The 26,652-nt window shown below is 47.9% G+C and overlaps 1 protein-coding gene across 2 annotated transcripts in view; it reads left to right on the forward strand.

Annotated features, from left to right (window-relative positions):
* The window catches only part of LRP1 (LDL receptor related protein 1), a 1,300,039-nt gene that overhangs the window by 555,527 nt on the left and 717,860 nt on the right, over positions 1 to 26,652 (forward strand). For both annotated transcript variants that reach the window (XM_069653565.1, XM_069653566.1), the window contains exons 16-19: positions 3,296 to 3,436; positions 3,843 to 3,968; positions 13,956 to 14,072; positions 26,425 to 26,505. In XM_069653565.1, the coding sequence (XP_069509666.1) occupies positions 3,296 to 3,436; positions 3,843 to 3,968; positions 13,956 to 14,072; positions 26,425 to 26,505 (465 nt within the window). The remainder of the gene's footprint in view (positions 1 to 3,295; positions 3,437 to 3,842; positions 3,969 to 13,955; positions 14,073 to 26,424; positions 26,506 to 26,652) is intronic.

Here is a 26,652-nt window from a genome sequence, read left to right on the forward strand (position 1 = left end):
CAGAGGTGACTTCATTCACAAGGACAGCAATGTCATTTATATATCCCTAGTACACTTTGCAGATTCTGAGGTTGCAGAAGCAAAGGGTTAAAGGAAGGAAAAAGGTTATACAGGTTCTCGGGCGTGCCAGTATACTTAAATCTTCCAATGACGTCAAAACCTAGTCTAAAACCAAGTCATCCCCTCTGAGATAGAAAATATCAGTCGATGGACTAGGCGAGTCTGCAGAGTGCCAGGACAGCCAAAGTCTATTGGAGCAGTCTTTGGAGCTGAGGCACTTCGTAGTTAAGTCTTTCACAGATGTAGAGAGTTATGTTGAAATCACTTGTAGCTGTTAAACTTGTGGAAAGCAGAGTCGAAGTCAACTCTAACAAAAGTAGCCACTGCAAGTCTTAACTGAGAAGAGCAAAGCTAAAGACACTGAGGTAAGTACCCCAAGTCTGAACAGTACCTCTGGTTTGAAGAAAAGTGGTTAAGCTGGATTATGTCCTGTTGCAGCGATGCAGATCCTGGGTTCCATGAGCCTAAGTCGTGGGAACAAGAGGGAGGACGTCTGAAGGACTCCTGCAGCAGCAATTTGGAGGTTGTCTGCAGCTATGGACTCTTTTCGGATCCGCAGCAGTTCGCGGTTTCAGCGTGCGGTAAACAGCACCACTGTAGACCTTGGATACTGGTTGGGCGAAACGCACTCTGCTGAGGGGACTCGAGCTCTGGTTGTCTTGCTTCTGGGGGGTCCTTTGGAGATGCCTGGAGCTTCTGGCCAGATTGCAGAGGTTGCACTCAACTATGGATTTCTCGACCCCTGGCACTCGGTTCCTGCAGCGGCAAAGAGGTACAGCCAGTCGGGGAAGATGGTGCAGTGGAGTTCGTTTCGGGTTTAGTTGGTCCCACTAACCCAAGGGAAGAAGTAGTCCCTTCCGGAGCTTCTCTTGTCAATCAGAAAAGGAGTTTTAGCACAGCAGCAGGACTTCACCAGGTAATTCAAAGGTCCAGGAGGATGCAGCAAGCTTTGTTCATGGTTTCTTCATCGGGTGTTCTTCCCAGTGGTCGACTCTGCCTCTAGTCCCAAAACCCTCACCTTTTTAAGCCTAGGCTGTCAATCACACAGCAGGGTGGCTGTCCTGAAAGGCCTGCCTGCCAGCCAGCCAGCCAATTGGGATGGGTTGTATCCAGGCACTCTTGGAGACAAAGGACAGGGGAGTTTTGGGAACCTCCCTCACTTCCTGTCCTTCCAAACACACTGGAGCCAGAGGCGGGTCTCAGGACAGAAGCCCACCAAAGGCAAAGCGAACACAGGACTCAAACCAGGTTTGCTGCACAGAGTAAAACCAGTAAGACCTCGCAAACGGAAAATGGTGAAAAAAGACAACTGGGCCCATTTTGACGAAATGGTCACCATGGTTGCTATACTGGAGCTGAGGGTTCAGCCTGCGGTAGAAATGCAAAATGGTAGGAACATTAAACCACGGCCACCAGCTATTTAAAGTAGTGAGGATAACATACAAAATGTTACATGAGTAGGTAGTATAAGGGGCTACTAGGTTACCCCCATCACTCTGCATAAAATAGTGTGTGCGGGACCAACAAAGAGAAAAGGTAGGTAATGGCAATTTCACTTTAATAGTCTTGGGAAAAGTAGTTCACACAAGAAAAGGTATTTAAGCCTTATGAGAAATGTAATGGATTTCTCTGACTCTGCACTGAAGGTGTTGGGTGTCGCAATACAAAAAGTAGATGCCTATGGAGCTTTTCAGACTGCAAAAATAAAGGAAACGCATAATCCAATTCAGGTCAAGACATGAGAGAGTGAAGACAAGGTCCCACTCACTCAAGAGTTAAAATTAAAAAGTCCTAAAGTCCATCAAAAAGAGCAAGGGGTCTCTAAGGTTGAAGGGAATTGACAGACATGAGAATTCTCCCTAACAACAACAGCCTGCGTTAAAAAAGAAGACAATAGTTGGTAGAGCAGGTCTACTGCTACCAGCCATAAATAGGTGGTTTGTGACTAAAAAGTTACAAGAGAAAGGGGATACCAGGTATCCCCTTAGCACTCCAGATAAGGTGGTGTGGGCTAATCTCTCCTAGTATAAAGTTTTAGGCGGGAGACCAAGTATCCCTCTGTCCTTAAGAACTGTTGTTACTAGAGGATAAAGAAAGCATCTCAAAACAGGACCCAAAGGTTTCCCAGCAACACTGCCCATAAGGAGCTGTGTGCTGGAAAGGTTAAACACACATGCTTTCAAAATGATATGGAGGAGAGTAGACTCCATAGTAAAGTAAAACGGAGAGAACAGGGTTTCAAAAGCCAGAGCAAATAAGAATGAATGAATGAGTGGAAAGGGTCCCCACTTATTCAGGATAGAAAGAAATAGGTCCAGCAAAAAAGTGCTGGGGGAGGAAGTAGCAAAAATGATACATTTCCCTAATAATTTACCCGCGTCCCCAAATCATCCTGCCAGGAATCCAGTCTTGGTCCATGCCTCGGCTGCCACATAGTATCTCCTCCTTAACGTGCCTGGTTCTATAGGAAACTGTATAGATCTACACCAGGAAAAGGGAGCCATTCTCCAGGACGTGGGCTTGGATAAAGGCTGTGTGCAAACCGCAAGCCAGGAGAAAGGAGTCGTTCCCCCTGGCATTTCTGTTGCCAGAGAACATTCTTTTGAACACTCATGAGCATCAGGAGAAGGGAGATGTTCTCTTGGAGGACATTTCTGTTAGATTATGCTTTAGTTGTAATGTGAGGGATAGAAATAGGTTGTGACCTAGGACGGGGGAAGTTTTGTTTTGATGCGCAGTCAAACAGAACCTTTACTTTTAATTTTGAGGCAGGGGAAACCTTGCTTAGAAGGGAGGGAGAGTGAGGGCCTTTTTATGCACAAATAAGTGTATAACCACCACCGTGCTGCCCATGTGTCTGGTTCCTTCTTAGACACCCTTAAAGTGGATGTCAGTGACCTAAGGATGCTTGCTTAAAAATGACATACAATACTGCATTTTTCTTAACTGCAGCAACCTCCACAAGGAATATGTTTACTATATATTTTGTGGACTATCCCTTATGGTATGTTGTGGTTTGTTATTGTACCTTTTTATCACCATCCTTCTCCCCTCTTGAGAGTATGGCCTTGGGAGAGTGTGGCTTATCTCCCAATTCACTTTTAACTTGTTCTTTGTAATTGGATGTTTGTAAATATTCTGTCATTGGGGGTGGGAATGTCCTTCTCTTATGGCGGCACACACATTTCTCTCAATGCAAACAAACAAGTTAATTGTATTTTTCTTTGTTTCTCAGCTAACCCATCCTACGTCCCACCACCCCAGTGCCAGCCTGGGGAGTTTGCCTGCAAGAACAACCGGTGTATCCAGGAGCGCTGGAAGTGTGATGGTGACAATGACTGCCTCGACAACAGTGATGAAGGCCCTGAGCTATGCCGTATGTAGTGTTTGCTGAAGTATGGTTCTTTGAAGCCCCTTCACTGATCTGCACCGTGCATAGTTGCAGCTTTCTACATGTTGGCAAAGCCCAAGAGCTTTGGATCACATAGTTATTCCCTCATGTCTCTCAGCAGCCCACTAAATTGTACCTGAATTGCCATCACTTTAATCCTCCACAGAAAAGCCTGTGCTGTATGTAGTTAAACACCACTTTGTGTTGTAAGCAAATGAGGTGATCTGTGCTCTTTTGAGATGTAGTTGCACAGAAGCTTCTAGGTTTGTGCCATAGTTGATTTGACCCTTTTCCTCCTCCACTCACATGTGCGCCACGTTCCGCAGTTCACAGCATTGCTGCCTAGAAAGGATGGATTGTGTTAAGGATCTTGATGTTTCTCCCACCACAGACCAGCATACCTGCCCGTCTGACCGCTTCAAATGTGAGAACAACCGCTGCATTCCTAACCGCTGGCTATGCGATGGGGACAACGACTGTGGCAACAACGAGGACGAATCGAACTCCACTTGCTCAGGTGAGGCCCATCTTCTACTTGTGTGTGCTTTCTTGAAGGATTTCTCATCTCTCTTTCACTTCCAAGGCCTTTAAGCAGAGGGCACTGTAGTTCTATTCAGCTGAAATATTATGCTGCCTTGTCACCTTGCTCCTTTCACCACAGATTGCTAATTTCAGAGAAAAACAACCACCCATTTTCTCTTTTAAAATTAAAATGTGTAGAACGACTCCTTGTTGCCGAGGTTTTTCACAACCATCTGATGAGGGCTATGTAACCTGATGATATAACACTGGCACTGAAAAGGAAAGGCCAGACTCTCTCATGGTAAGCATAGCAGTACAGTTGCACAGTTATTCCCAATAGTCACCACAAAAGAATACTCTGTACTACTGGTATACAATTTTATTAAGTCACATATATAAAATATTTTACTGGAAAAAAGAAGTACTCGGATTACAGAACATATAGAAGAGCATAGTCTAGGTGAACAGTAAATGGCCTGTAAAGGTCGACCTCGCTCTTTACCCTACAATGTAAGCCTCATACCTGGTGATGGACACAAATGCATACAGAGCTCCATATTAGACCCCTTGACAGTATTGCACATAATTACCATCATGTTCAGGATTCGGCGGCACCACATAGACCTTGGTGAAAGGTTTCCTGCCGCACCCGTACAAGCATGCTAAAGAAAATACATAAGCACCAAATTCAATTGTAGCCATGAGGTAGAGCACAGGTGAACCCAATGTCCAACAAAGCCAGGAGGTCTACCAAAGTCAATGATATAGTTTAGTAAGAAGTGCATATTACACTTCAAGGAGGCAACCCCTGCCACACTCAGTGATGTCATGTATGTCCCAGGCAGGAGTGTAATACATAGATTTAAAAATCCTTCTGAAATCAGGGTGCGCCACTAACATGCCAAGGTTTGATGGATAACACCTGGGACCTTAGAGGGATCCTAGGAACATGCAGCAGTCCATTTAAGTAACTTAAAACCTCTGGAACACGAACATAAGCTGCTATGAAGGTAACCAGTCAGGTGGTCACAGACAATCTGACAGCGGCGAATGCAGGAGCAGCGCCAGGACAGCTTCCTTTTGGAATGAGATGACTGAAAATGCAGCAGCAGTTGGCTTGTGGCATAAGCTGAAGATCTGCCAAGTTGATAGCTCTACTCAGAATGACGGTGCAGAATGATGGTGGCTGCAGCGAGATAGCCCACGATAGAGCTGGTCAGTCCACTGTTTGATCCAGGGACACCTATGAAGGTTCAGCAGGCACAGCTCTTCGAGCTGGGTTCAAGACTGCAGGGGTTCTCTAGTCTAGGCGAACTAGTGCAGGGGTCAAAGCACCAAAAAATGCCTTTTTGAGCTCAAGACAAAGGAGTAAGGCTTCACATGGACAACACTTGAGTCAATGCTGGCCAGCTGCACAGGTAGTCTTGGAATCATCAGTGGGCTGCTAGTCCTTGAAGTCTGTGTTCCAGAGATGATCTGATGAATAGTTGCAGGAGCCCTCCTTTCTCCAGCATGGGGTCTGGCATGGATTCACATGCTCATGAATATTCCCCGTCGTCAGGCTGGGAATCCTCGGTAAAGAAAAAACCAGTATCAGTTTCGTTTCTGATCTGTCTTTCGTAGTAACAACCAATCACTGGTCTCTGCGTCATACTGACCACAGCCAATGACTGCCCTCTACCTAAGCACCGCCTCTGGCAGCCATCTTCAGATTTTTACCGCACGTTCATGTGTTGGGATCCTCGTGCTATTGCTCTCGAGCGTTAGTGCTATTTTTTCACGTTTTTTCTCAAAAACTTCGTTTTTTCGGTCAAAAGAGCCTCAAGCTCCACCGACTCTCCATCCGATTAACGGGGACCCGTGTAGGATTCGTCTGCGCCCCTCAAGGGTGAAGATTTCGTCGAGCTACGCTTTTGGAGGACTCCAGAAGTTTCTCAGGCCCGGACATGGCCCAGGAGAAGGGATGCTCGACGCCCGGAAAGCTGTTCAGGGTCTGCCCTGGATGCCAGCTGCAGAACGTCTTTAAGGAGGACGAACACTCCTTTTGTCTCTACTGCTTACATGAGGACAAGACGCACGTGGAGAAGGACTGTGCGTTTTGCGGCAACATGTCGGAGCGGACCATGAAGGACTGCCATCAACGTCTCGCCAACTGGCTGGAAGGGAAGAGCCCGTCAGGCGAGAAGAAGAGGAAGAAATCCGAGCGGTCTTCTAAGACCTTTGAGGACGCCCCGGCGACGGGGGTCCAACACAAGGCAAAGCACCGCGAGTCCGCTGGCACCGGGAGCGCCGAACGGTCGGGCTCTACGGGCGCCAGGCAGGGCGCGCCCTCCCCGGCACCATCAACCACGAGCCAACGCTCTGGGTCGGGTAAGAGGAAGGCCGAGCACCCGGCGAAGCTCCTGGAGAGGCCCCGGTCGAGCTCGAAGGCCCCATCGGAGGGGGAGCGAGGCAGTGTCCCCCCCCCCTCAAGGATAAGGTGGTGAGCGCACCTAAGGTGGTGAAGGCCTTAATCCATCCGGCCAAGCCCTCTATCGAAACTGTCGCGGCGGCCCTGGCTCAGCCTGTGGGGGCTACACCAGTGGTGGCGACCTCGGGGCTCAGAGTCTCCCTGCCACCTCGGAGGGAATCCTTTTTTGTGCCCATCGATAGGGCCCCCGTGAAATCCCCCGTGGGGAAGAAAAAGGGGGGCAGGGCGTCGTCGTAGATTCGGCCTCAACCTCGGAGGAGGAGCTGGTCGAAGTCTTAAGCCACGGCCTCGGCGTGGAAGAAGACCGGCCCGTCGGGATGGATCCCGACGCAGGTGACAACGACATCATCGAGGGTACCGACGGGGCCCCTGATCGCCCGTCGGATTCCCCTCTGCCAGCGCCGCGAGACAACTCAGCGGCCATTTTGTTGGCTATACAGTCCTTATGCTCAGAGATAAGGACGAGACTACCGTTGCCGACGGAACCTCTCCCGTCGGGGGACCCAGAACCGGGACCTTCTGGTGTTCCCCCTACCAAGAAAAGAAGGATCCACCCTCCGCCTCCTTTTCAGCCGTCGCGCCCCTTCCAGCCCTCCTCCCCGTCCACCCGAGGGGATGATACGGGGACTGACACGGCAGCGACTGACACGGCAGTGACGGGTACGGACGACGAGGTATACGACGAGGATGTACCGTCGTCGCCTCCCACCAGGGCTTCTCCGCCCGACGAGATTGGATCGTTCCACTCCATGATCACCAGGGCATCCGAGCTTTTCCAACTCTGCCCTGAGGAGAAGAAGGAAGGTTTCCTTTATCAGCGGCGCAAGGCCAAGAGGAAGACGGTCCTCTCAGTGCCTCTATTGGACGACATTTGGGATGAGGGCCTCACCCTCCTCAAGAACCCTTCCACGACGCCAGCTAGAAGAGACCGGTACGAGAAGAAGTACCGGGTCCCGGACACGGCCCCCCTGTGCCTCCGGGCGCAGCCTACCCCGGACTCCGTCGTCTCCGCGGCGGCCAGGAAAAAAGCGGGGGGGGGTGCGGCCTCCACATCGACTTCCCCACCGGACGGCGAGGGAAAGAAATTGGACGCTATGGGACGCAGAGTCATCTCGTCTGCGGCGACGACGATTAAAGCGGCCAACGCCTTGGCTATCGTGGCCCGCTACGACAGGGAGCTCTGGTACAAACTGGCTCCCCTACTGGACTTCTTGCCAGACGACAAGAGGGCAGAGGCCCTGGAGATCCTGCAGGAAGGTGAGGTGGCTTCGGACCACGCCATTACCGTTGCAATGGACATCGCCGACACTGGGTTCCGCCAGTTGGGCAACGGCGTTTGCCTTAGGCGGCGTGGATGGCTCAAGGCTACGGACTTCCGTCAAGACGTTCAGACCAGAGTCCTGGACATGCCCTTCGATGGGAACAACCTGTTTGGGAAAAAGGTGGACGATTCCCTTCAGGCCATTAAAGCGGACACCGAGACGGCCCGGGCCCTTGGAGTTCTGCAACAACGACGGATGCCCTTTCGGAGCAGCGGAGGCAAGGGCGCCTCCAAAAGTTCAGGCGGCGGTTTCTCCACCTACCGTCAAGCGGCCCGCTCGTCGGCTCAGGAGGCCTACAGAGGACGAGGCAAGTCTGGCGGACCCCGCCGTCGTCGCCAAGGAGGTCAAGGCGGTAAAGCCTCGTCGAAGCAGGATTGAACCGACCGTGGGGTCGGGCCCCCACCGAAGCACCCCGGTGGGAGGCCGGCTGGCGAGCTTCGTCAGCGTGTGGGAGTCCATCTCCACCGACCGTTGGGTGCTGGACGCCTTGGCCCGGGGCCACGCGCTCGAGTTTCAAAGGTGGTGTCCGCGCGTCCCCCCCGTGGCCAGGAAAGAACTTCACGTCCCTCAACTTCTCCTGGAGGTAAAGGCGATGCTGAGGAAGGGCGCCATCGAACTCGTCCCAAAGAGACTTCGGGGCTCCGGAGTTTACTCGAGATACTTCCTCGTGAAGAAGAAGACGGGGGGGGATGGCGCCCCATCCTGGACCTGCGACGTCTGAACAAGTTCATCAAGGCGCAAAAGTTCCGGATGGTCACCCTCCAGCACGTCCTGGGTCAGCTGGAGGAAGGAGACTTCCTGTCGTCGTTGGATTTGGAGGATGCCTACTTCCATATTCCCATCCTAAAGGGGCACCAAAAATTCCTCAGGTTTGTGGTCCAAGGGCGTCACTACCAGTTCAAAGCCCTCCCCTTCGGACTACGGTCGGCCCCCAGGGTATTCAACAAGTGCCTTGCACCGGTGGCGGCGCAGCTGCGCCGCGAGGGGATCCACGTCTACCCCTACCTGGACGACTGGCTCATCCGAGCCAAGACGAGGGAGCTCGCCCTGGATCACACGGCAAGGACCGTCCGACTTCTCACGGACCTGGGATTCTCCGTGAACTACACCAAGTCTCACCTGGTACCCGCGCAAAACGCACTGTTTCTGGGAGCGAAGCTCGACACAGTGTCTCTTCTGGCCTCCCCGTCGGAGGAAAGGACCAGGTCCATCCTGGGCAAGGTACAGCGGATGTTGGTTTCCGACGCGGCCAAGGTGAGGTCCATCAAGTCCCTCCTCGGAATGATGTCTTCCTGCATCTACCTCATTCCCATGTGCAGGCTCCGGATGCGCCCGTTGCAGGAGTTCCTGGACGCGCGCTGGATCCAAACGACGGGCAGCTTCGAGGAGAGGATCACACTCGACGAGAGTTTCCGCCGAGCGGTCCGGTGGTGGGGCAACCGCACGCATCTGACGGCGGGCATGGACTTCCAGACCCCAGACCACCAGGAGACAGTGACCACCGATGCCTCCCTGGAAGGGTGGGGAGCGCACACCGAAAATCTGCACGCGAGAGGCCTTTGGCTCCCGACGGAGAAGTCCCTCCATATCAACGTCCTGGAGCTCCGTGCAGTGTTCTGGGCCCTCAGGTCCTTCCTTCCGTCCCTCAAGGGCAAGGTGGTGAGGATCTTCACCGACAACACCACCACCATGTTTTACATCAGGAAACAGGGCGGAACCAGGTCCGCAGCGCTGTCCAAGGAGGCGCAGGACCTGTGGCATTGGGCCGTCGCCCAAAGGATGTTTCTGGTGCCGTTTCATCTGGCAGGGATAAAAAACACCATCGCCGACTCACTCAGCAGGGAGCTGCGCTCGTGCCACGAGTGGGAACTACGGCAGGATCTAGTGGATCGCCTCTTCCGACGGTGGGGCACACCCCAGATCGACCTGTTCGCGACGGCGACGAACTCCAAGTGCCGGAGGTTCGCCAGCAGGTTTCCCCAGGCGAGGAGCATGGGCGATGCCTTCTCGTTCCCCTGGGAGGGCCTGTTCCTCTACGCGTTCCCTCCTTTGCCACTGCTAATCCGGCTCGTCAACCAGCTCAAGAGGTCACGGTGCAGGATGATCCTCGTCGCACCTGCGTGGCCGAGGCAGATATGGTTCCCGGACCTTCTGGACTTGTCAGCGTCCCCGCCAATCAAGCTGCCGGTGGACGCGGATCTTCTCTCCAGGGAAGGAGGCGCCATCCTCCACCACGACCCGAAATCGCTGAACTTGCAGGCCTGGCTCCTGCAGCGCTAGAGTTTGGAGGATACGACATACCGGCCGACTGCAGAGAGGTTCTTGCAAAGGCCAGGGCGTCCTCGACTCTTAAATGCTACGGACACAAATGGAAGAGGTTCTCTGTCTGGTCCCACGCACAGAAGATTAACCCTCTACGGATTACGGCTCCCCAGGTACTGCCGTACCTGCTGACGCTGGCCAAAGCTGGACTGGCACACGCGTCCATCAAGATTCATCTTGCTGCGATCTCCCGATACACCAGAACCACGGGCCGGACGTCCTTGTGGTCTCATCGTCTGGTGAAAGAGTTCATGAAGGGACTGTTCAGATCGTTCCCGCCGGTGAAGGCTCCGGCCCCGGCGTGGGAGCTCAACGTGGTGCTGACCAAGCTCATGGGACCTCCGTTCGAGCCTCTGCACTCGGCCCCGTTGAAGTTTCTGTCGTGGAAAGCAGCGTTTCTTGTGGCCATCACCTCCGCACGACGGGTGGGAGAGATCCAGGCCCTTTCATGCAAGGCCCCCTACTTGACTTTTCACGACACGAGGGTAGTGCTCAGGACGCACCCCTCCTTCATGCCCAAGGTACCGTCGGACTTCCATCTCAACGAACCCTTGGTGTTGCCTGTGTTCTTCCCGTCGCCTTCGTCGCCTGCTGAGAGGACTTTGCACTCGCTGGATGTGGCTAGAGCGCTGAAGTTCTACGTGGACCGCACGAAGTGATTTCGGAAGACGTCACAACTCTTTGTGAACTTTGGACCTGTCAATCAGGGGAAGGCTCTCTCGAAGGCTTCCATTTCCAGATGGCTCTCCGGCTGTATCATGTACTGTCATCGGTTGGCAAACCGACCACTGCCTGGCCGTCCGAGAGCCCATTCCACCAGAGCGATCGCAGCTACCATGGCGTTCCTTTCTGGTGTGACCCTGCTGGACATATGCAGGGCTGCTACGTGGAGGTCGACGCACACCTTCACGAAATTCTACTGCGTCGATCGGGATTCCAGGGAGGAGTCCAGGGTCGGCCAAGCAGTGCTGCGCAACCTGTTCGCCTGAGGTGAGCCTTGTGAGGAGGTAAGATGCTTAATGTTGAGTTTGATGTACTGCTTAATGTTGAGCCGTTGCCACCTCCCGTGGTTGTGCATGTGTGTACTGCTATGTATTCTTTATTCATGAGCATGTGAATCCATGCCAGACCCCATGCTGGAGAAGGAACAAGTTACTTACCTGTAACTGTTGTTCTCCAGCATGGGTCTGGCATGGATTCACATGCGAACCCTCCCGCCTACCCCTCTGCGGCTCTTCACTTGGTCATACTGCCACTTCACGTGCTTCCAAATCTGAAGATGGCTGCCAGAGGCGGTGCTTAGGTAGAGGGCAGTCATTGGCTGTGGTCAGTATGACGCAGAGACCAGTGATTGGTTGTTACTACGAAAGACAGATCAGAAACGAAACTGATACTGGTTTTTTCTTTACCGAGGATTCCCAGCCTGACGACGGGGAATATTCATGAGCATGTGAATCCATGCCAGACCCATGCTGGAGAACAACAGTTACAGGTAAGTAACTTGTTCCTTTGTCCATATTGCAGGGTGCGAGCAAGCCCAAGCCCACCAATGTTAAGGATCTGCACCATTCAAACAGCCAGGGGTTGTCCAATCATGGATATCCACTAGTCCCCACATCTGCCCTGCAACAAATCTGGCACCAAAGATGTGGTTGGGGACCAGACAGACCGTCCAAGCCCCCTTTTCTGGCTCACACACGCACCACCCCTAAGCTTGTGAAAGCCGTAGCTTTCCCAAGGGAAGGGATTTTCATATAAGGCATTTCCTTAACTGAGAAGGCAGGAAGGCCAAAGAACAATATGGCTGGAAAACGAGCCAAAAAACTAATGGCACGACTATCTTGGGTTACTAGCCACCTTTAGTAGCCATTCACAGAAAATAAGAAAGTGCACAAAATAATATAACACAATAAAAATGTAAAAAAATAGGACTGCCACACACTTGTGTTATGCACATCTGAAAAGTAACCAACAAGCCATTATATAAAAGATATAAGGATATAAAATATCCTAACTGCACTTCACTGTAAGGTGATGTGTAAGTGTAGTAATACCATAATACAGAGACATAGTCTCTCAGTACTGGCATTCTTGGGGACCAGTCGGTTCCCCCATAAGAATGAGCAAATACTTTACTTGCCCCCAAAAAGTCAAAAGTAAAAAAATAAGCTAAAAGATTGGGGTCCCCACAGGAATCTATAGATGGAACGGTGCAAAAAGAAAATATTTCGCAACAGTCGGTCTGTTTTTTTCCAGCCTTGTTTTTAGGGTGGCGGGGGGTTCCTTTGTCTACAGACAAAATCATAGTATTCTTGGGAGTCTCCCCTCCACTTCTGCAATTGGATCGTCTGTGAGATCCCTATGGAAACGTTACTCCATATTCACGGAGTGCAAATCTTCAGCCTGAGACGCTTTGGTGCTTTTGTGATCAAGGAATTTTAGTCAGACTGTTTGCCACTGAAGAGTCTCCCTTTTCGCCCCCACCCTGTTTCTCCCTTTTAAAAAAAATGTTTGTTTAAATTTGAATTATTACCTTTGTTTCATGGTTTTTACCAATGTGTTCTTGTAATGATATACCAAATGTGTACCTTAATTTTCATTTGGTTTTATTGGCCATTCTGGCGCTCTGCCTGTTGTCTGATCCCCCTGTGTTGTTGACCATGTATATAATGGTTATTTTCCTTTTGGTTAACTTTTATTTTACTATGGGCACATTATTCTACATATAATATTTGTGTGTTATATCAGCCTCAGATGAAGAGCCAGGAAAGCTTGAAACACGTGTCAAGAAGTCTATATCTTAAAAATAAATACCATTTGGCATTCTTTCACATCATTGTGGCGCACTGTTACTGGGACCCTCATTTGTTAATTGTTTCATTTAACACTTGTCCTGTATGAGTTTATATCCTCAACATTTAGCTCAGCATGTTTCTGTTCAGTCCCAATCTATGGTGAACTTTCATCAGGAGGCAGCAAATGTATGTTACTTCTTTAGAGATGCATATGATGTAGTATCTCTAACAGATTACTTTGTTCCAATTTTGCTGGTTCGACAGTATGAGGCTGCTATCACAACCCAGGCTGTATTAAAAAACAAAGACAAAGGGGGGGGGCTATCAGTGACAAATCTTTAGTCTTAGAATTATCTTGCCTCTCATGCTTTGTATTATTGTTTCAGTATACCAGTGCTGGGGTATTTCTTGGGTTTAATTGTGTGGACTAGCTGATCAGCCGCCCTTACCACCTAGGTTTAGGCCTGACTTCTATTCTTTGCCTACCACTTTAGATGGGTTTGGCGTCCCTTTTGGTTGGATTTGCTGTTTTCCCGTTAGGCTCGGTGGTTGTACAGCCCTGACCAGAAGCCTCAATAAAAACATCATTAAAGCCTCTGAAAGCTATAGATACAAGGGTTAATGAAAGCCTCCACACAACCCGAAGATTCACCTCTTGTTCAAGCAAGATACAAGCGGTCTGTGTGAGCATCTGGCTCCCACGCTTCTCATGTAAAACACTCAATCCAACCCATGTATTCATTGTGCCATGAAGCAGCCCAATGCTGGTATGAGCATGTTAAAAAAATGTACATTTGTTTCAAAGGTACACCCCTCATTGTTTCTTTTCTATGCCATTGTGAATGAAAGTATTTAGATCACTTCGCATATCACTCAAATTAAGTTTCCTTAAAAAGCAATATCCTTCTTTGGGCTGCCAATTTGAGGAAAAGTGCTTAAACAAGTTTCTCTACTTCCAGTTTTGTAAAAAATCTTAGCTGCATTTATGTAAACCAGTATCCTTTTTTCCATCTGTTTTTGGTGAGTAGTGTTGATCTCACGCTATCATAACTTAGTATATATTTCCCCTGTAGCACGCACCTGCCCTCCCAACCAATTCTCCTGTGCCAGTGGCCGGTGCATTCCTATTTCCTGGACCTGTGACTTGGATGATGACTGTGGGGATCGGTCCGATGAATCTGCCTCTTGTGGTAAGTTGCAAATGCGAACAAAACATGCGTTGTGCGTCACTCTGGCAAAAAGCTAAAAGTCTTGGTGTAGAAAGGTAGACCCACTGCTGGATGGCAGAGGTTGTTGGGTCACCCACTGGTTCTGTGCTGGGTTACTGACCTCTGTCGACTTTAAATCGCATCATTTAGTGATAACTTCCCTACCAACTGGTTTTTAAAATGTTCTGGGCAGTGTCTCGGTCCACTCACCGCTAATCAGGTATACACTTCGTATGTTGCCAGTCTCATCAGAAACCAGAGTTCTTGAATAGTTGGGTAATGTCGGCCACCTTCTTGCCCAAGTGGGGGAAATTGGGATGAGGTTAGTTCTGCTGTGAAAACCTCTCACTCCTCTGCTCTACATCTGGCTCAACGATGCAGTCACTTCTCAACCACTCCACGGCTGTTTGCTGGGTATGCAATATGAACATTCTGTACACCTTGTACTGGTAGGCCTCGCTTTCACTGATGAAAAATGCTTTACAGAAATGTTTTTAATAGGAAAGTATTATAATAAATTGGACCAATCCCACCTTTAATATTTTGTACAGTTTTGTGTAATCCCTCAAAAATACTTTTGCACTATTGGTACCCGGCAAGGGATAATCTGATTGTTACAAACAATCTGATTGGCCCTCGCCGGGCATTAACCTAGCCGGCAAAGACTCACCTGCTGCACTCCAATCAGAGTGCCAAGTCCCACAGTTACTTTCCTTTCTTCACTGACTGCCATGGAAAGGGAGAAGGGAGTATCTGTAGCCCCCCCCCCCCAATCCATGGCGATCCTTTTATTTTATTTATGCTTGAGTCGAGAAACGGTTGGCATGCATGTCCTCAACTAGAGTAAAAATACAATTACTACCCCAGTACAACATTCCAGGGAACCAATGGCAATAGAACCCTCAGAGTGGGGCGGGGGCATTACTGGTCAGACAATGCCCCAGGGGCTATGTTAACGCCCTTGCTTTCCTCAGGCTTGTAACTATTGCACCAGGGGAATTATCCGACTGGTAATGCACCCCCCTCGGGTTCTATTGCTTTAATAGGAAGTATCGTGACAATAGGTCTCGTATATCATAGATGTGCAAGTGTGCTATGACATCAACTACACCGCTTGAGATGTTGCCTTCTCAAACAGCTATGAAATCAAGGGGAGTACAATTGATTGGAGATGTGTTCTAGTGGTCAGTAGAACATGGATATCTGGGTTTTAGTCTTGGCTTCACGTTTTGCCCAAAATGGTTGCATCCTTTATCTCCCTGGACTTTAAATTCCTAGCCTGCAAAAATTGTGAGGACTTTGAAACAGCAGCTTTATCTATGCCTTGAAAACCTAGTCAAAGTAGGGCAAATATTTGCTACAATGCTGCGTCGCTTGGTGCATAACCTGGAACTTAAGTGACAGATCAGGGTTGTGATAGGGTTTCTGTTGGACATGGTCATGAACAAGGTTGAGGCTTGCACAGTTGGACCGTGACAGCCCTATCCTAGCACGTACCCAGTTATAATAATTCTTTGTGGTGACTTTCACCCATTACGTTTATTGCTTGCATCACTGCTCCCACGAGCCTACCTAGCAAGTCGGGCAAATAGGATAGAATTGAATTATAGAATAATTTTGTAATGAAGCTCTGAGGAACTGTGGTGATAGAGTTGTAAAAGAACCCTATGTGCAGTGGGAGCGCAGGTTTATCACTCGTTGGACCAGATTACAACCTTCATTCCGAAGAAAGTAGCGATAAGTAAATGTATGCTTGAAAATGTGCACTCTTCAAACGTCAAGCCACTTTTCTTGCATGCTTACCACTAATCCGTAAATAAAATTAATTTGTTTATCCGTCTGTCTTTATATATGTAAATCTTTGTCAATGCTCTCATCTATCCACTCTCGTATTGCTCAGTGCAAATATCTCGAATGTCTCCATCACTATGGCTATTATTCTCTTATGTCATGCCCTTGAAAGGAAATTACACCATCAAATGATAAGCAATCCATTTGATCATAATCGTACATTTGTTAGCATTGTCAAAAAGTAAAATTGCAGTTTGTAAGATGCGCCACTTAAATTCAGCATATCCTAAAACGTATGCAGAGGCACAGACTGCCACATGCCTTCTAATGTCATTGTTGAGGGAGGGAGATGTCATGATGACCCACTCCAGTCACTGTCCCTCATGACACATAGATACCCCAACCCTTAATGACAATATAATTTTGAACTCTGTGTACTTATCTGTTGGGATGAAGACTGAGGTTATGGAATGCCCCTTGTGAAACCATATGCGGATTCATATATCCAACATCAGTTATTGAGGCAGAATGGCAATGTAGTGAGGGCAGGATAGCCCAAGTGCTTTTGATTTGTATTATAAGGGATGCATGGTATCACAGGTATGACACTGACACAAAAGGTACAATTTGTAAAACCTTTATTGATCTTACAGTGTTTGGAAAAACTCCTACTTTGCCCTATAGTTAGGATAGGAGTAGTCTCAACTATCAACAAATAAACAGTCCAAGTTGAGTCAGTCAAATCAAAATGGCCTATACTAACAAAACCTAATGCCTGCCCTACTTCTTGTACAATAAAGTGTGTAAAGGAGAATATGTATGCAAAGGAAAATCAATTTTGGAATCTAATAAAGTGTGGCTGAATCAACTCTACTCAATACGTTCGACAATGCCTAGTATCGCTGTCCTTGTTGGCAGGATGGCACGCTGGCTCAGGTTCTCAAAACGAAGGCACTTCAAAACGTCGAACGAGGCCCTCCTGGCCTTCCTTGTTAAAGTCTTTCCAGCTTTCAAAACACTGTTCAACAAAAAGTTCATGCTGGTCTCCCTCAGTCGGGCTCAGACTCTTTCCCGATGTCGAAGACTTTAAATGTGCGTGGCTTTTACTACAGACCTCCGCAGGATCACTTCGACTTTCGCTTTTGCTCATTCTTCTGTGTTATTTGCCCCATTGTCTTTTGGTCTGGGTAGTTCGATGTCATAAGCACAACAAAAGTTCAACGTTCACCTTTTGCCCCCCTGCCACCCTCCCCAAACCCCTCTTTTTCTCTGGCTTTTGATCAATTTGCTTTTTATAGTTCATTCCCTTTATGGCCTCATAACAAAAAAGTTTCACCTTTCACTGAGTCTTTAGAGTGGGTTACTTCCTTTCGCCAGCCCACTCCGCTACTCGGTATTGCTGGTTTCACAGCTGTTGATAATTCAAAGTTCATCACAGGCCTGCCTTTCTTCGTGTCTTGTCCACATGCGTGCAGCCTTCAATTGTGTGATATCTTGTTGGCACTTCAATCTTTCCTCAACACACACCGCTCTTTCATGTCGCTTGCCAACTCACCAGCTGTGTGCATTTCATTCTCATCTTTGCCGTTCTCCATTCACGAGTCAATGTTAATACCACAGGCTTGGCCTCCCCTCTCCAACTCTGCTGTTCACCGTGAGGGTCGTTGGCGTCCTTGAAACACAATGCAGTCTTCTTGTCAACGATTTGGCCTTCTCCACATGTCTTTCACAGCCTTCTGGAGGCAATGACCTCTTGCAGGGAACTCCTGGAGTTCTCTACCCTTTGCTCTCGTCCCTCGTTCTGGTACAGTAGGTTCGCCTTCACCCCGGATGTTCTGCTCTTGTTCCACCTTGCTCAGTGTGTTTCTATGCTCTGCCTTTTATCCGTTTGAGGAGAGCTAATTGGTATCAGATGTATGCACTTAAAGTCAAGTTCCTGACTTTGCCTGACCCGATTAGCGGGACATGTCCAATGTGATATGTATGGTGTAGCCTCTTTACTCTGTCGCCCTCTTCCTCTGCCCAGTATTTGTGTGAAAAGGGTTGGGGGAGTTTGGAAAGTAGAGAATCCTATAAAATAGGATGGGTCATGTGTACAGGAAAGGGGGAAATACCCTGTCTCATCATTAGTCGCCTCACACCCACCCCCCCCTCCTCCCTGAAGACCCCTCTACCAGGTGATCCTCCAGCAATGGTCCACCCCCAGGGTTTGGATCCAAAGGCGATGGCTGTGCCCTGTTAAGTAAGATTTGGAGCAGTACCCTTTGGGTGCACTAAAACAACCTTAGCCTCCTGGCAATAGGGACCCAACATTTGGTATAAGTCTGTACTACACAGGTTGGTAGTGTGGTCGAGTAGCCAGGATTATCTCAAGAGGGGGTCAATGTGAGCAGTAAGGCAGCTACACAGAGATTCAGTGACACATATTCAAATGAACCTATACTTAAGGTTTCTTGATTAAACAATTATTAATTTAACAGTCAGTTCAAATAAGCCTTCTTCAGAAGGGAGCAACACATAAATACACTATAAAATACACACTCTTAGTTTCTCTAAATCAGCGAATACCCATTTGGGATGGCACACATACACTTCCTACACCCTCAGGTGACTTCAAATGCTAGGGTACTGTGGACATTAATATATCACAGTGGTATTTAGAGCATTACTGAGATGAGTGTCAAAATAAAGAGGTTTCAGAATAAAACAAGTATTCAGACAGTAAATAAGTGCTTTTTCTAAACCCCCAATGCAGAGTCAGTTAACCCTGTCCTTTAAGGAAGGCAACCACACACAAGCAGAGGAGAGAAGTCGTTCAGGGAGCCAGGCCAGCCAATGTTAAGTTAGCAAAAGTCAAGGTGAACTGAAGCACTTCTTGCAGGTAAGTAAAAGTCTTGCACAATGTTTTAGAACTCTTTGTAGAAAAGTAGAATCAAATGTAGGGCCACAAGCTGTTAGACTTGTGAGTAGTAGAAGATGCAAGCAACTTTACAGGAGCAGCCAAGGCAGGTCTCAACTGAGAACAAGCAAGGTTACCAACAAGAGGTACGTTCTCTTATACTGTACAGTACCTTTAGGTTGAAGAAAAGTGTAGCAGGGGATTCCTGTGCAGCTCTACAGATCCTGTTGTTCCTGGGCATCAGTCATGCGGACAGGAGGGAGGACTTCTTGGACCTCCTGCTCTGCAATGGGAAGGTCACAGACGACAACTGGCAATCTTCAAACAAGTGGCACTTCAGTATTTCAGCATCTCGCGTCTACCACAAATAGCACCACCGTGGTTCCTGGCTTTCAAGATGGACTCTCCTTGCATCTGGGATCCAGCACTCTGAGGGAGCTCAGGCTCGGTCAGTCCTGCTTCCTGGGAGTCCGGAGGATCTTCCTGGAGCTCTTGACCAGCTTAAAAGCAACACACACGATCTGGTGTTCCTCTCTGGCTTGTTCGGTTCCAGCAGCAACTGCAGTGGAAATGCAACCAGCTTCAAGAGGACGTCCAGGTGGCTTACTTTGGAAATGATTGGTCCCACCAACTCAAGGGGAGAAGTTGTCCTTGCAGGGCTTCTCTAGTCGAGGCGAATTCGGAGTTTCAGCACAGCAGCAGGGCTTCCCCGGGCAAACCAACGGTCCAGGAGTTGCAGCAGGCGTCTCTTCCAAGTTCTTCTTCAGATTCCTTCGTCCAGTGGTCGACTATGCCTTCGAAGTGAAAAAGCCCCGCCTTTTTATGCAGGCTTCTCCCGTTCATTCCAGCCTAGCTGTCAATCACACAGCAGGGTGGCTGTACTTGCCAGACAGCCAGACAGCCAATCACCTAACAGTGCATTGCTGTCTCCTAGGACTAGGTACAGGGAGTTTCGGGCACCTCCCTCGCTTCCTGCCCCCGCCAGACACCCTGGAGCCAGGGGCGGGCTTCACTTGTGAATCCCTCCAAAGACGAAATGAACAAAGGGACCAAACATGGTTTGGCGCGTAGAGTAAAACTCAGGAAGGACCTTTCCACAAAGAAATGGTTAAAAAAGAAGACCAGGCCATTTTGACGGAATGGGCACCCGTGGGTGCCTTAACGTGGCTGCGAACGCAGCTCACGGTAAAAACACAAAATGGTAGTAAAAAGTAAGCCACTGCCACCAGCCATTAGTTGTATAAAGGGTAACATAAAAATGTTACATGAGAAACTAGACAAAAGGGGATACTAAGCACCCTATTGTAAGATAATTTGTGCAGGGTTTAGAAAGTTACAAATGTAAGTAAGTCAATTTCACTTTACTGCTCTTGGAAACAGTAGTTATCTAAGAGTAAGGTGTTTAAATCTTGGGAAATCTGAAAGACTTCCCTGTGCCACTGCACTGATGGTGCTGTGTGACACAATGCAAAAAGATGCCTATGGAGTTTGTCAAACTCCAAAAACCAAAAGAAACACAGATTTTAAATCGCAGTAAAATACATGAGGGAGTGGGGGGGGAGGTCTCACTCTCTCCAGGTTAAAAATTAAAAGTCCTAGTGTCCAGCAAAAGTCCGGGGGGGGGGGTCTCTAAAGTAGAGGAATTGGCACATTTCTGAGAATTCTCCCTAATACCTGGCCACCTGAGAGATCCCCGGGGACTAGTAGGTGAGACACCCTTTGGTTACTGACAGTATTAACAATGCGGTCATTTGGTTTCTGAAAGTAAGGTCTGCAAATCAGACCCCCATCTCATCAAGGCTCCATGATGATGTATAATACACATGTGCCTTTGCTGTAACCAACCTTCTGACATATGTAGCAGCAGCTCTACAGTGGCACGGAGCAAGTTCAAGGATCACCTGCTGGAAAACAAAGTTCCTGCAGGCAGAGGTAGCTTTTTAATATTCTGCCCCTCTAATCTAAGTTTTAAGGGTATGCCTTAGATTAGTGACACATGTACATATAAGCTATGCGTAGTTGCATGCTAAGCATGGTGACTGCTAAGAGCATACAATTATACTGCCACAGCAATTTCATGTAACACTAGTGTCAGTTCTGTGAGCAGGGCCCAGTTATGACGGGACTGATTTAGATTTGTGTGTGGCCTGTCTCCTCAGCGGCTGTGTCGAATCACCAAGATTGTGATCTCCTGCAGGAAGGGTAACACCTGCCACCAGGGCACGTGAACATCCCAATGAGGCCTGTAAGGCAGCACTGACATAAAGCCAATCGCAGCATGGTGCTGACCACTGGAGTTCCTTTGAAGTCAGCAGGCAATGGAAAGGTGTGGAGTTAGAGTAGCCAGAAGGGATGGGCAGGCTGCAAGAAAGCTCTCACCATCTTGGTTTCTGCGGGCAAGATACTCTGCGTTTAATGTCATATGGCAAAGGGTACTTGTCAAAATCAGGGTTGGACCACTTGGGCAGGCTTTCTTTTGACCAATCTGCCATGGCATTTGGCCTTTAAAAGGAGAGGCATACCACCTCATTCTTTGATTTTTATCTCTGGACTCTTGCAAGGACAAGGGTTCACTGGACCTCTGTTGCGGGTACTGGCTACTTCAACGTTCTCCGTTATAAAGTTGAAGACAAAATGCATCCAAGGTAAAGGAGAGCATTGTTTCCTACCCATTCCCAGGAAGCAGTAGGGGTGACTGCTGTTGGACCAAAGACTAATTTCTGGCTGCACTGGAACAAGGGCCCTGCACACTAGAGGTGAAGGAACTCCTGTAGGTGCCATCCAACCTCCTGTAGTGATATTTGCGGACTGAAGGACTCCCCTTGTGTCCTTTGAATGGGGACTCCCAGCAACCCAGATGTCGAAGAGCTCTGGGTCAAGATTATTTAATTGAATCACTAAAGCCACAGTGACCTGGACATCACCTGCCTGTCCCAAGCTGTTTTGTGCCATGTGGCGTTGCTGCTCAGACAACACGGTGTGTTGGACCCAGTAGACCAACTCACCAACCAAACGTTGAATCACCACCTCAGTAAGTTCCTAGAAGCCTGGCTCAATGTGGCTTATCCCCCAGATGCAAGAAACCAAAGGTACTGTCAAGAGGCCCTATCTTCCTAGTCTACTTTTGGGGACCATGGTCCCTTTTTTATGCCACCTTTGTCTACCTTGTTCTTCAAAGACATATCCTTGAACAGTGACATTGTTGACAATGTATTGCCTAAACAGCCCTGCTCATCTATCCAGTGTGGCTTTTCAAAGGTCTACATTCTTTAATCTTTTGCATGGGTAGGTTTTCTGATTAGTTTGTTTGCCTTCTATTGTTTGTATATCTATCGGTCCTTGATTGGACCTTTTTTTTATTTTGGACCATTTGTACTCCCATTTGTTTGGATTGCTTCTGTTACTCGCTCACAACCCTTCTCAAGATATAGCCTGCCCTTAGCGTGCACTACCCCACAAGGCGAAGGAGGTATACCTTTCAGGTTGTGACTTTTTTTTTCACTTTTAATTGTGATGACTGCTGTTTTAGCAGTAGTGTGAGGCTAAGAATGCGTTATAGCACTACTCATCCCTGTGCTCCATAACAGTAGTCCTTTATTTTGTTAGCGATGGTGATGTTAGTTATAGTTTAGTGGGACTCAACAAAGGAGGAACACTTTTTCAAATGTTATTCTCTTTGACAGTGTTGTGGAAATGTTCACTTTTTGCAACAGTTCTTCCATCGGCTTCAATGATCCCCCAAGCTTACCTTTTATGGACTTAAATTTGTGGGTTGTTTGTCGGGTGAATGTGGTCTTTTTAGTCACACTCGCTTGTTTTACTTCTTTCATTTTGGAATTGACTCAGTAATCCCTAAAAGTACCAGTACTGGTGAAACTTCTGTTTACATTGGTTTACATGTATTACAACTCACCTTAAATTGAGTGCTACTGGGACAGTGCTTTTTTTGTGTTTTTAGTTGACTTCTGTTCCCCATTCTCCTCAGGTGCACTACCGTGCACCAGTGCTTCAAACTCAATGGCTTTTTTTAATACTGTATCCTTAGAATGGATGTTACTCATGGTGGCATGCCTGGTTGTTGTGCCATCCTGCCTATTGGTAGTGTTGCAGCCCAATAGGACTGCAAATGGCCAGATTTGGTCATAAACCTTAGCAAGGTCTTGCTCCCCACCCCCCAGGTCAGTGCTTTGTGCCCCCAACTAACAAACCTGGTCTTGGGCTACCTCGCCCCAATCCACCTTCGAACCAGGGGATGTCTGTTGCTGAGCAGATTTAAGGCACCTGCTAAAAGAGCCTCTACCTATTTGATTGGTACATAACCTTACCATTGGACGGCTGGTGCCGCCCCAGCTTTGATTTGGGATAAAAGGTCTAAAGCCATTGTAGAGTTCGACCACTGGAACCAAGAGCTTTAAGACTGAAGACCCTATGGAGAAACTCTAAAGGACTGCTGCTGTCGCCCATTATTGTCAAGGCCATAAGTGCCCTTGGCCTGCACTACGTTGGGTGATGCCTTTTCACCCCTGGATACCACTCTTCCGGGCTCAGATCCACAAAATGTTCCTAATGATATCAGGACCTTCGGGGTTAGATGTCTTTTTAAATAGTTCACTGTGGACATCCCTCTGTTGTGTTCACCTTTGTCAATAGACTGTTCATTTGGGACTTACGGCTTCACCCCTTTTCATCGGCATCCTTCTGTTGGATTCACTCTTGCCAACTTCTCAATTCCTTCTACTTTCTTAAGATTCAGGATTCACTTTCCTTGCAATCTCAATGATTTGTCAGTCAAAGACTTTCGAATGTACAGGGATTTTGCTAGACCCCTGTATGACCACTTTGATCTTGTTCTTACGGCTCTCCTAGGGCCTTCTGGTATCGATAGTTGCAACAAACGTGGGATCAACCAGAGTATCTCGAATGAGCAACCACATGGTGCCGGACCACTCTGCAGCTGGTTTTTCCCCCTCTCATATGAACATCTTCCTCAATTAGCTGTTTGCTACTTTTGTTCAACACAGTTTGGTTTCTTATCAGTTCACCCCCTCAACTCACCAGCTGTGTTGAGCCGCTTTGCCTTTCTTGTCTCTGGAGTCAAGGATGGGACCACGGTTGCAGGCGTCTCTCCCTGGCTTGGTTATCAGTGGAGGAGGGCCCCGTGTACTGTTGACATCTGCTGCAACACATGCAGGCTATTGTTTGCAGTCTTAAGATTCCTTCCACAGAGCCTTCGCGGGCTTGGGTCGAAAAGGGCAAGGTTGCTTCTCTCCTTGGCACCCTTTCGGTTCTCGCCACCTTTCGCCTCCTTTTGAACTGCCGTACTTGAATAGCTGAGTTGGCATGCGGTCTGCCTTGATCGTAGTGTGCTCCACCTTTTATTCCTGTGGGGAAAGGAAAGTGCGTCGGGTGAGTGTGATTCTGATCAATTGGCTGACTTTGCTTGAACCTTGGGTTGGGACATGTCGGGTAAACCGTTTTGGTATTAGTCTGTTGTCTTTCATGGGGTAAGAAAGTGTTCCTGTTGGAAAAGGGTGTGGGGGCGATAGTTAGTGTCGGAGTGTCCTACGTGGATGGGGAAAAGGTGTTGTATGGAATAACAGCCCTCTTCATAGGGGGGTTTATGCACTCATACAGATGAGATTAGTAGGCTTTGTGAAACAAAATGGGAATGACCGGGATTATCGTGAAATGAACAGGGGTAATTGTGGGAACGGTAGTTTTTTGTTAAAGTAGACTGGGTGTTCGGGAAAGGATAATCAGAGGGACGTAGAGAAGAAAGATTGGGAGTATTTGGGTAGGAAACAGGAAAACCGGGAGTTTTGGAGAGTTTCTGGCTGGAATGGGGTGGGATCCTAGAGCATTTGTTATATACAGAGATGTTGTGGAATTTGGGCAAGGGATTTATAGGAAGGAAGGGAGACAGATGTGGTACAACGTACAAGGGTCTCTGATCTCCTCCTCTCATATATTACTGCGTCTCACCTGGGGTATTTCCCTGAGCACAACCCCGGGTTCCCCTTCCCAGGTGATCCTCCCGTGCTCGTCCACCCCCAGGGTTTGGGTCTGCGAGCGCCAGCCCTTCCCTGGCCACCTGAATAAGGGATTCCTGAGGTCTACTTGGGAGAATACTCTCGGGTTTCTCACACCTCCATCAACTGGACCAAGCACAGAAGGAATGTGTCCCCAATGTATTCTGGAATCTCAGCAGTGGCTTCTGAAGAAATCCGAGTAGGGGGGGGGGTGTAAGCAAACACACCAGTTCACCCTCCTCCCCCTTGCTCTATACCATCGTCTGTACGGTTACATTGGTGTAAAATCCTGCCTTTTCTGACTAATATTGGTGATCTGGTCAAGGATCCGCTCCTGGGCCTAGCCTAGAGTAGTGGGATTGAGTTATTTTCCTGGAATGTCCTTAACTGAGTCACAACTACTGGTATTGTCCAATCAAATAGTAAACCTACCTGAAAAGTATAAAGGATGACTTTAGGGCACTAGGCCTCAACCCATCTTGGGGCTCAACACACTAAGTGCTAGGGAATTACAATAGTGTTGCTCCAAAGTGTTTCTACTGAACTTTATGCACCTGAGTACTTGGCTGTATTACACTATTAAATTACATGCTTTTCTGTCTCCTCCAAATTGTGCATTTGTGTGTGAGCATATAGATATATTCACTGAAAAAAACGTAGTTAAGGTGCAGTTAAGTTGTGCAGATATAACTCAATAAAACGCTTCACATTCAGCGGATGTTGGAAGTTAAGACCAGTTTACCTCGCCACGTTTCTGTTGATGTCCCCCATAATACTTTGTTCCCCATAATGCCATTTTGTATGTCATTGTGAATCCCTTCTCTTACAATATGTATCTGCTCATGGGCTTCGCAAGGGGAACGCGCCGAGTTAAGCTTGTCATGACTTCCAACATCATCTGAATTTCAAGGGTTTTGTTGGATTAAGGCGACACAGCTTAACTGCACCTTGACGAAGGCTTTTTTTCAGTGAATTTACCTACCTTGATTAAGTTTGACTAGACTTTAGTGTCGTTCCTGTTCACCATTATTGGTTGGCCTCCCAAAATCCACCCCTAGGGTTAGTTTGGAAAATCCATCCAAAGTGGACAACCCAATGGAAAACGCATATTTTGTTAACATTTGTTTCTGCATTGAAACATCAACAAAATCATCAGATTTGGCGTGGTCAGTTATTTGCCTAATTTAATGGAATTTAATGGACAAGATCAACCTTTAAAGGAAAGAAAAACCTGGTTTTAATTTTGAAAGTGGTCATGCAACATTAACTATAGTGATGGTACTGCTATATACTATGATATATGTGTGTATATATATATATATATATATATATCTCCTGAATATTAATATTGGCATCTATATTTACACATTGTATCATGACAAATGTATGCAAAATTATAACAATGCTTTAGCAGGAAATGGGATAGATTTTAATGGCAGCCAACTACTTTCGGCATTTCTATTGCTGTTAACACATGTAATGTTACATTTAGGTAACGATTGAGATTTAGAAGGCCCATGTCAGAGGAATGTACCTAGAAACATAATTTTGAGATGGAATCGTTTGTTGTAGTCGGTGATCTAGTCAATGACCTATGACCTCTTTCCACCCTTAGCCTATCCGACCTGTTTTCCTCTGACCCAATTCACCTGCAGCAATGGGAGGTGCATCAACATCAACTGGCGCTGCGACAATGGTAAGTGTCTACAAAGAGGGCCACCTGGGTCTGACTTTTGTTTTCTGTCACTGTTCTTTCTCTTTTCTGTCAGAGGTTTACTGGAACACAGTGAACTCGGGGGTTGTAGAGGGAGGAACAGCCTTGGTCTCTCAAAGGATGATGCAA

This window comes from Ambystoma mexicanum, chromosome 3q, assembly GCF_040938575.1.
Source record: "Ambystoma mexicanum isolate Mex_15411 chromosome 3q, UKY_AmexF1_1, whole genome shotgun sequence".
Lineage (NCBI taxonomy): Eukaryota > Metazoa > Chordata > Amphibia > Caudata > Ambystomatidae > Ambystoma > Ambystoma mexicanum.